The 11,181-nt window shown below is 36.5% G+C and overlaps 1 protein-coding gene and 1 long non-coding RNA gene across 2 annotated transcripts; both read right to left on the bottom strand.

The window, feature by feature from the left end:
* Window positions 1-394: 394 nt before the first annotated feature.
* Window positions 395-1,899, bottom strand: LOC130933505 (uncharacterized). The gene has a single exon (XM_057863140.1). The coding sequence runs from the start codon at window positions 1,897-1,899 to the stop codon at window positions 685-687; it is 1,215 nt and encodes a 404-aa protein (XP_057719123.1). The 3' UTR covers window positions 395-684.
* Window positions 1,900-3,150: 1,251 nt separating this feature from the next.
* On the bottom strand, window positions 3,151-10,379 carry LOC130936387 (uncharacterized). Its single transcript, XR_009068102.1, has 3 exons — window positions 9,292-10,379; window positions 4,912-5,037; window positions 3,151-4,767 (listed from the first exon to the last, which is right to left on the bottom strand). It is a non-coding gene; the product is annotated as an uncharacterized LOC130936387 (long non-coding RNA).
* Between the last annotated feature and the right edge of the window lie 802 nt (window positions 10,380-11,181).

Raw genomic sequence — 11,181 nt, 5'->3', positions numbered from 1 at the left:
AATTATAAATTTAGAAATGATTAAAATATTATTTTACTTCTTTATATATCAATCTCTTTACTTTAAAAAATATTTTTATTTAGCTTCAAGGATTAGCACAACTGAAAATAAATAGATACATATAGAACATAATTTATTATTTTTTATTAGTAGTTAATTAATAATATTTAAAAATATAAATTAAAAATATAATATTAAATTACTAAACTAAAAAAATTAAATTAATAACTAAAAATAATAACTTCGACTAATTCTTGAGTTTTTCTTAAATTTAACAAGACTTAAATAAAATATGAAAGTTCCAATAAATTAAAAGAAATTATTCATTGAAGATAATCGGGTATACAAACTCCAGTATATATAATCCATTCCATGGAATGCAAATATACACTTGTTAACAGAAAAGTTAATTAAAAAAAATTAAAAGGGAAAAAAGAATCTGATATCCTCTCTAACAAAGCTACACCTTCTTCTGCTGCATCTACATACATCCAACCATTAATTAATCAAAATTGCGGATCCCAATTTACAGCGCCTACGTACAATAATCCCACTACTACCATGCATGTCTCGCGAGGGGGCTGCTCCTGCATCGCACACGATACTAATCTCCAGAGTAGCTAATCAATTAATGATTAATTAAAGTAATACCTGTTTAATTTAATTAACAAATTAATTAATCAGTTAATCTCTGCATTGAGATGATTCATCGTAAGTGAGCTCTGATCCACTTATTACGTGGCTCTTCCCCTGATGCCTCTTCTTCCGTTTGCCTCCGCCGCAAGTAATTGAGATCTCACACCCAAACACCGTCCCGAAGCACGAAAACAACCCTTTCTGCTGCTGCTGTTGCTGCCGGTTCCCGCCTACGCTACTCCGCCTCCCCGGCGTTTTACCTACAACGCGCTTAGAGCTTTTGTATTTCTTCACCTCAAACTCTTCACTAACTTCCGATGGAGGCGCCGATTGTTGATGGTCCAGATCGTAAGCAGGGGTAAGCTCAATCCTCCATCTCTCAATCTTCGTCCTCATCCCTACTTCCGAGTTGCTATTCCCTGTCCAACCGTCGATCGCCGAACTCTCTGCCGATCTCGGTGGCAGTGCCGGCATCGGATACAATCCTTTTGCTATTGCCGCCGCCACCACCGATGGCGACGGACCTACATCCGAACACAACGAACCGTTTAAGTTCACAATTGGTGTGCCTTTCCGCAGAGTGAGAAACTCCGACTCGTCGTGTCCGTCGTGGGCATAGAAGTTTTGGCCCGCTCCTTGGTAGGTATAATCGTTGATTGTTGAATCGTTCTTCTCGCTCTGGCATCTCTGCAGCGTCAAGAGCTTCGGATCGTTGATACCGTTGTCCTGGCTCTCGGCGTCGTCGTTTTGGTGTTTTGTCATCTTCTTAGGGTCCTTCAGATCCCAATAACCGACGGCGGAGTTGCTGAGTTCGGAATACATAGGCATGCTCCTCTTTGTGCTATCGAGGAGCGTGACGCCGATGTTGAGGATCCCCTGAGGGCGACCGGAGGGCCTTCGGATCTGAAGCGCGACGAATCGGAGGTTTGGCTTGCGGTTCCCGGAGCGAGAGGAGGGCGGGATGAGGTTGCTGACGAGGACCCCGACGGTGCCGACGAGAACATCGCGAAGCCATGCGTTGGTGTAGATCTCGATCATGATAACGGAATTTTCGTTGCTGAGGAAGTCTTCATCAACCCTGTACACGAACTTCTCGTTCCACGTTGGGTTGGTGTGACCTACTTCGTCGACCCGCGTGGCTAGCTTGCGCTCAGGGTTCAACCACGCCACCGCGTAGGCTCGCATGGATTTCGAAATCGGCGCAAGATCCTGCGCCGATATGATGTTTATTTCTAGGAGCTGAAACGGAGCTGCAACCGACATTTTATGATTTTGTTTTGATATATATGCGACGCACGGATTATTATAATTAGTGGTGGCGTATGACGGGGGAGGCGGTGGATCTGGCCGTGTTCGATCGTCAGTGTGGTGGTCACAAACCACGCACTCTCCCCCGAAAGTGCGCGCCAAAATGAAAATGCTATCTCTTGTTTCCTCTCTATCTGTCTTTTATATCTATAAAATTGCCGAGTCATTTATCTGGTTAATTATATTTAGTTAGAGCGGGAAAAACTGAATACGTGGATGGCATATGCCACCTTTCAGGTTTTGGGTGATTGAGGGCGCAAGGAAAGGAGCTTATTACGTTCTGTTGAGTTAATTAATCAGTAACGTAACTATTTGTATGTTGTTTACCGTTTAGAGAATAATGGTTACCACTCGTGCATCTTGCCTTGATTAAACATGTAATAATACCCGCTTATAGGTTGAGACAATCTCCATTCCCTCAATTGTCATTTGGTTCGTCCAATTAATAATTAGGATGGAGTTGTTTTGGGAGATTGAGTTGAACCTAATAATAGATGAATGGGTTATCTTAGGTAATTAATAATTTTTTGAATAATATTAATAAACACTAATAAAATAAAAACATATTATATCTCTAAATTATTCACTTAAATATTAATATTAGCACATCTAGTAAAATGAACATTTGATATCTTTATTATTCACATTGTTTACTAATATTGTTGATTACCTATACCTTTTTTAATTGAATACTAATGTAGTAACCCATATTATGTAAAGAAAAAATTTATGCATATAATATGAATTAATTGAAACAAATTAAAAAATAACTATTGATGACTATAAACATAGCGAACGTTTTGAAAAGTGAATAACGATATATAATAATTAATTAATATAATTAAAAATTATAATTAATAATATTACGTATACGTATTGTTGTTAAATGTATATATATAATAGAAAGTAATAAGATACGTAAAATAAAACTATATTTAAGTTACAGTAATTGTTGCTCGTCTTAGTTATCTTTTCAAAAACTAAAGGTTTACATTCGAAAATCCAAAATCCTTTTTAAAAGAGAAATCCGTTAATTCTTCAAAATCCAAAACATTTTTTTTATACAAAATATTAAAAATTTTTCTAGACAGCATGCATGACCAACCTATTCCAAGCATAGGTTCATTAAGTCTATGCTGAACTAGTTTGATTTTTCATACTTTACTAATTCAAAAACACAAACCAATCACAAACTCCGGCCCATCACAAACCAATCACAAACTCCGGCCCATCACATAATTGATCATGGCCTCAGACCTAAACAACTCAATTAACATCCAATTCACCACAATCCAACCAATTTCAGTCACAAACATAAGTAGAAAGGTTCAAACACAATCAAAACAATTACATCAAGTATAGCAATTAGCAGTTAAACATAATTATTCACACAGTCAAACCAATTACAATATGCATACCCAAACATGCGCTCCACTAACGTAGATGGACCAGGATGTGCCAGGGGATCTGTGGTGAATACCGAGGGGGGAGTCCCACCCATTGTGAATGTGTCATCCAAATGTTCGAAAGGAGGCTCATTCAGATCCACATCTAGGTGTGTCTGGGGCCGACTACCCGAGATCTGCATCGCGCCAAGTCATCCTCCTGCATAATAACGCTAATCTCATTAATGAAGTGTGACCCTCCACGCATCAAGGCCCTTATTGTCAAGTAAGTCCGATAGTATCTCACTTAGGCTAATGTATGTCTGGATCTCATGCACTGCCTCGTCGCTGCTGGAAACCTGACAAAAATAATCACCAAACCTTCCACCACCATCCCTGCCACCTCCATCGCCACTTAATCTGCCACCACCATAACCAGCATCTACACCATCACCGCAACAATCTCCACCAACATCTGCTACACCACCACAATCTCCCTCATCTCCTCCATAACCCCCGCCCATCCCTCCATCATATCTGCCTGTAGGGCCTCTGCCACCCCCTCCATACCACTAGCATCTCCACCATCATGTCCTTTGCCACCCCCTCCATACTCACCACCACCCATACCACCAACATCTCTACCATCATGTCCTCCTCCACCATTGTGTCCTCCTCTACCACCTCCATCACTACCGTTATCATTGCCATCATCTCTACCATCATCCTCACCATCACCATCGTCGTCACCACCACCATCATCATCATCTCTGCCTATCCCTCCATGTCAAGCTCTACTAGGACCACCACCCCTCCCTCCCCGTTGGCCATGACCCCTAGCTCCTTTACGACCTCGACCCCTGTCTTCTAATGCATCACTCGCATCGTCAAGCAACCTCCACTCACGCTGACCCGAACGTGTTCCAACATGACGTCTTCGCTCAACATGACGTTTGTTTGGTACATCAGGCACCTGATCCATATTAGAAACATCCTAGACCCCTCTGCATTGCCTCAGTTGGGATTACAACTGTCTTGGAGTCACCGAGGAGGAGCTGAGGCAACAAGAGTCTCTTTTCATGCTCATGCCACTACTCCAAGTACACATGTGAAGGTCCTGGCTTTGGAACAATATCAAACCGTAACACATGTTGCGTCTTGTTGGTCCAATGAATGTGCCAACTCTGTAAGGTATTGGAAAACCACCGCTCTCTGCCTTTGCCATCCTTCAACATCAAGAAATCGATATCGAGGGCGACACGGGATCGATGCTATACTCCACCAAGCTGCGGTAGCACCTAATCCACCTGATGCCACTCTACGTCAACAAAGTAGATCAATGCCATCGCAGCCTCCACAATGCCATATGTCGTGGCTCTTATATCTTGGGATACACCACCTGAATAACATCATGCGAGCTGTATGGCATCCACATAAACTGTGAACAGAAATAGTTATCACATGTCATCATAAACAATAAGAATTGTCAAGATAACATTAACGATAAATATATTAAAACCCTAAATACTCACATCCCCGGCCTAAAGTATAAACAAACACAGCATAAATAAACAGCAAGTACCTCAACACCAATGCCAATAAAAGACATCAAATCCATCAGGCCAAAAACCAAAAACTGCAAGAAGATCCATGACTGAAGGAGCTGCAATGAATCTTCTATTATCAGGGTCATTTGCCCAATTTGCATCTGCGAAAGCAAGAAGGCGATAGTTAGTGTTTTTAGTAAATTGAATTCCATGATTTGTCATACTTGCCAAATATCGAAGGATTCGTTTGACAATCTTCCAATGTTGAAGCAGTGGATTATGCATGAATTGGCTGCTCTATTTAGAGAGAAGGTAATTTTAGGATGTGTTAGAGTGACATATTGAAGTCCACCAACAAGGAAACGATAGAGAATATGATCATCAAAGAGTTCAGTTCCTTAAGATGTTAATTTCACTGAGGGCAACATGGTGTAGACATGCAATTAGACTCATCCATGTTAGCACGTTTATCATATATATTTGCACTGTGAGACATGAAGATCACCCGATTTTAAATAATTGAACTCGACCAAGAAAGAAATGCAGCTGACCAAGATCTTTGAGTGAAAATTTAGCATGTAATTATGAAATTAAAGATTCCAATTCCTTGGTATTGTCGCCTGTGATGACAATGTCATCAACATAAGCAAGTAAAAAATAAGTTGAAGTAGCTATAAAACAAACAAAGAGAGAGGGATTAGCAGTGGTGTTAACAGAACCAAAATTAAAAAGAGCCAGGCCATTGGAGCCTGATTTAGACCATAAATGGCCCTATTTAACTTGCAAACAATAATAGAATCAAATGTAGAGATGCCTTGGGGCTGCATCATATAAACATGTTTAGATAAATTGCCATTCAAGAAGACATTATTAAAATCAAATTGACACAAGGGCCTTTTGATAATGCTATTGATAAAACAGTTCTAATAATGGTTGGCCGAATAACTGGGCTGTATATTTGGGAGTAATCAATCCCTTCAACTTGATGACAGTCCTTAGCTACCAGCCGTGCTTTATATTTTTTAATTGAGTTATCAGGCCCTCTCTTAGTAGAGAAAATCTATTTGCAACCAATAACAGTGGCATTAGGAAGAGCTGTGACTAATTGCCATGTTTTATTTTGTTGAAGAGCATTGTACTCCTCCTTTATGGTTTGAAATTAATGGGGGCTGTGTAGAGCTTGAGGAACATTCCTAGGAATATTGTTTACTAAGTCATGCTTAGACATTGTAGTAGTATATGTCTTAGGTTTGGTAATACCAAATTTAGACTTGGTTTGCATAGAGTGAGTGTTAGTAATCATACAAGATGAGGAGCTTTTAGAATAGGAGATAACTGAGTATCAGTCCTTGAAATTGGAATAGTATTAGTAGAGACATTGTGATCAGAATTAGAAGATGTAGTAGTAAAGGATGGAGACAAATTTGAGATAGTAGCAGAGAGATTAGAAGTATTTGATAAATTCATAAGAGAATTATTGTCATGATCATATTTATGATTAGAGGTAGCAGTGAAAATGTTGGAAACAGGTAAATAAGTCATCATATTAGAATCAGATTTAGATAAAGCAGAAGAGGAGTTACTAGGAAACATAGATCCATAAGGAAAAATTCCTTCATAAAAAATAACATTCCTAACAATAAACACTTTTTTGTCTTTGTTCGTGCATTTAAAGTCAAGAGATTGAGGTGCATATCCTAAAAAAATGCATTGATCAAATCTATAATCCATTTTGTGTTTGTTAAAGGGTCTTAAGTGAGGAAGACAGGTACAACCAAAAGTTTTCAAGATTGAATAGTTTGGTTTAAAATTATGTAGCATTTCATATGGACTTCTGAATTGCAAAACTTTAGAAGGGAGTCTATTTATTAGAAAAGCGAAATTGAGAAATGCATCTTCCCAATATTCAAATGGTAGAGTGGCAGTGGCAAGGAGGGTGAGGGCCATCTCAGTGATGTGCCTATGCTTCCTCTCCACCACTCTTTACCGCTGATGTATGTGTTGAGTTTAAAGAAATAATAAATTAATTGATAATGACTAAATATTATTATTGGGTTAAAAATCCAATTATGTGTGTGATTAGTTTGTAAATTGTGCAGAAAATAATAGAAAGCAAAACAGGCCCAATAAAAGCTTTAGGCTCATAAAGCTTCAAGGGAATAGTTGCCGATCACTAATCATACCAACACTTTCCCATCAGAATCAAAAACAAGCTTAAGGCCAAATTGTTAGTCCAAGCTCAAGATCATATCACTCTCATGGCCCAAGAAAATGGTTGCTAACTAAGAAATGAAACTTCATTTTCATCTGAACCAAATCAAAGTCACCAAACCAATTCTCTCTCTTCTTTCTTCTCTTCTCTCTCTCTCATCCACGTGAAGCATACCAAAAGAAAGCGAGAAAGAGAAAGTCTTATTAGGATTCAAATAAAAAAAAGTGGATTATCAAAACTAAGAAAGTCAAAAGCTAGGGTTCAGAAGCCAAGATCAAATCAAAGAGGTAAATCAAAAAATATTTTTCATCTTGGTTGTTCATTGGTAACTTGTTGAAGATGCTATTCTCCCTCAAGCACCAAATTGGAAAATTAAAGAAAGTGGAGGCTATGAATCAAAGGTCAAGAATAAAACTTGGAGCCAAATTTTTGATATACGAGTTAGATATTTAAAGAAGATTGAAAAAGGATGAAAGAGAAGCAGTTGGATTTGATTGAATGTTTGCTTTAATCATTACTGTTGTCTTCTGCGCTACTGCTATTGCTGCTATGACATTGGGGAAGAAGGTAGTCAACTGTTCAAGCCAAGGTTCAAGCTTTAGAAGCTTTACTTTGCTATTAAAGGGGTAAACGACCAGAGATTGATTCAAGGAGTGAGAACACAGTATGGATTCTCATAGCTTTCAAGTTAAACCCTTCTTCTCCTTCAAAATTTACACTGAATTTTTTGTTCTTTAGTGTTCATTTTTTCTTTGTTTTTTTTCAATAGAAAAAAACATTATGTGAGGAATTAGTAAAAACCATTGAGAGAAAAGACAGAGTTATTAGAAAAAAGCCAGAAAATTATGTCAAAGCTCTTTTGTATGTTTTTTTATTTTGTACACATGATTTTGAAGGGATTCCCTTGCTAAGTTGAGTGAGCACTTAGTGGTTAAAAATCTAGGAAGTGAACCTAGGCAAATCTAGTTTGAGTAGAAGCGGGGTTTGTCCCAGATAAAATTGGGTTGAATTCCAGGAAAATTGGTGTTTGTAATCTTTGTGAACGATAGTGAAAATTCCTCCATTGTTGTCGTAGAGACTGGATGTAGGACACATTGCACATGGTGGCTGAGCCAGGATACATGGCTGTGTGATTTTCTCTTCTCTACTCTTTTTCCATTTCTCTTTGTTAAGAGACAAAATAAAAGTGTCTCATGCATTACATATTTCTTAGAAGTCACAGCCATCCGAAAGTAACTACTTGCTCTATTTCTGAATATTTCGTGAAGAGATAAAATGAAATCGTCTACTAAATTTCATCATAACAAACATATCAACAACAAATTGTCAATTCCAATCAGAAGCAAAAAGCAAAAAAGGTTCAAAAAGGAGGCTATAGAATCAACCCTTTTTTCTAGGCCATTCACAAATCTTCACTGTGTATGGACATTATAAGCAATGTAAAATACCATGATGTTGTAGAAAAGCTTTAAACTGATCGGATAAAAATTCTTGTGCATTATCAGTTTGAATGGATTTCAAAGAGAAACCTGTTTGCTTTAATTTTTTATACTATTGCGTGACAGGAAACACTTGAGCTTTAGATGAAATTAAATATAAACAAGTGTATCGAGTAAAGGCATCAACTATACTAATATAAAACATGTAGCTAGATCTAGAGAGAGTTGGAGTAGGACCCCACAATCTAAAAATACCAATTGCAAAGGGTGAGTATAAGTTGTATCAGAAGGATAAAACAGGAGTGTATGCATTTTTCCCATGCAAAAAGATTTGAAGATAGACGAAATAGAATCTATATTATTCATATTAGATGGAATGTTACAATGTTTGAGCACAGTTTGAACAATATTCATAGCAGGATGCCCAAGTCTTTTATACCAAAGTTCAAGATTCTGTCTACAAGAAGCTAAAAAAGACTGAATTTGACAATTATCATTTAAATTCCTATGGATGTTAAGACTATCAAAAGCATATAATCCATGTTTAAGTAGACCCCGAAGGAGCACTTCCTTGGATACATGAGATTTAACCAAATAATGATAAGGATGAAACTCAAAGAAAACTCCATTATCCAAACAAAATTTTGAAACACCGATAAGATTCTTTGCTAAAGCTGGTATGTGTAAAAGATTTTTCAAAACAAAAACAGAATTAGAATGAGGATCAGCAAGAAAAGAGTGTCCAATCTTGTTGATTGGAATACCTGAACGGAGCAAGATATAGTTGATCCGGGCCAATGTAATTAGAGGTTGAGATCAAGCTTGAAGAGTCATTAGTAAGATGATTGGTGGCACCAGTGTCTGGATACCAAGCAGAATCACTAGAGCACCACGTGCACCTCTTCTTCCTCCAAAGCCTCTAGCATACATTCTTGGATTGGTAGGTGCAGATTAAGTTAGATTCACTTGAGCTGTAGGAAAAGAAGCTTGTTTGAATTTGTCGATTGTATCTTCATGAGAAAGAAGCATATTCTCAATCTCTCCTATACTGAACAAATCAGGTTTTGCTTGCACCAATGTGATACAACTTGAGAAATCTTCATGAAGTCCATTACAAATGGTTTCAATGTAATCTTCATCGTTGATATTATATCCAATAGCAATTAGAGAATCAAGAAGACCTTTGATTTTTTAAAGATACTCAGAAACTGAAAGATTCCTTTTCTTGATAGATTTGAGTTGATTTCGAAGTTGTTTGATTTTTTATTTGGTATTTTCAGCAAACTAGAGTTGCAACTTCTGCCAGATCTCAAGAGCACCCATGCAGTGTGCAATTCGATTCTTGATTGATGGATTGACAGGCACAAGAATCTAAGAACACAAATTTTAATCTTGTTGAATCCAATCAGTATATGTTGCAGAAACAGTACCAGCGGCTTGAGCAGCATCAGATTCAAATTGTGGCGGTGCCTTGCCTTCTTGAATATGATCTTCTAGGTTCTGTCCACCAAAAGCAAACAGGGCATGCTGCTGCCAGGTTACATAATTCGATTCATTGAGCTTGTCTGTGATTGGGGGAAGAAAATTCTTGGAATTGATTGAAGAAAGAGTGAGAGCCATGGATCTGAACCTGTGCTCTTGATACCATGTGAGAATGGTTCAAGAGTTATGAAAGATTAGAAGATTGATATTAGTTTGATGAACCCAGCAAATCAATTCTACAGAAACAAGTTTCTAGGGTTTCAGAAAACAAAGAGGAAGAAGAGTACTTGAGAAAAATTGAATTAGAAATGAATTAATTGTTACTACTGTTTTGACTAGTGTCAAATACGTTGTAGTTAAGCCTAAATTATCGTTGTTGCACCTCTATTCTCTACTTTGAGTTTTAAATTTTTAGTGGTTCCTTTAAATATATAACAATAAAATGCTACTATTGTTTAATAAAATTGTCATACATTCTAGACTATAAAAAAAGATTCAATGGACTAAGTAGGTTTTTTTAGTTTTTCAAATGAATTTTAAATGTTTAGTAGATGTTTTCAATGTAAAGGGTCCATAAATATTTAGTGAATTAATTAATAAACTTATTATCAACTCAACACTATAAAAAGATTTCAAGTTGTTGTGATAAGAATGCGAAATAGATACTCATTAATAATACAGGCGGCTGAAAATTTTTAAGAGAGAGTTGAGATTATTAGAGCAACTCCAATAAGCAATATGTTGAGGTCCTACTTCTAACAAATGAGGGACGGAACCATTAGAGAGGAGAAGAAATGAATTCCTGCACAGATTTCAAATGAGTGAATTCCTCTAAATAGGGATTCAAATTAACCAATAATAACTTGTTATTTGGCAAGTTATTATAAAAATAAATAATTATATAAAATCTAAAATAATTAAATAACTATATTAAATAATTAAATAATAATTAGGTTAATAATAATTAATATTAATTAAATTATTAATAATAATTAATAATAATAGTTAATAATAATTAAATTATAATTAATTTATTAATAATTTTAATAATTAATTAGAATTTAATTAAACACATATGGTAATTTTATCATACTTGTAAAGTTTAATTATGTTTTTTTATATTAAGTAATTTTATAAATTAGTGTAATTCTAAATTATATATTGTGTATTAT

Source organism: Arachis stenosperma, chromosome 6 (assembly GCF_014773155.1).
Source record: "Arachis stenosperma cultivar V10309 chromosome 6, arast.V10309.gnm1.PFL2, whole genome shotgun sequence".
Taxonomy (NCBI): domain Eukaryota; kingdom Viridiplantae; phylum Streptophyta; class Magnoliopsida; order Fabales; family Fabaceae; genus Arachis; species Arachis stenosperma.
Note: the sequence above shows the minus strand (reverse complement) of the source record. Positions and strands in the feature narration are given on the sequence as shown.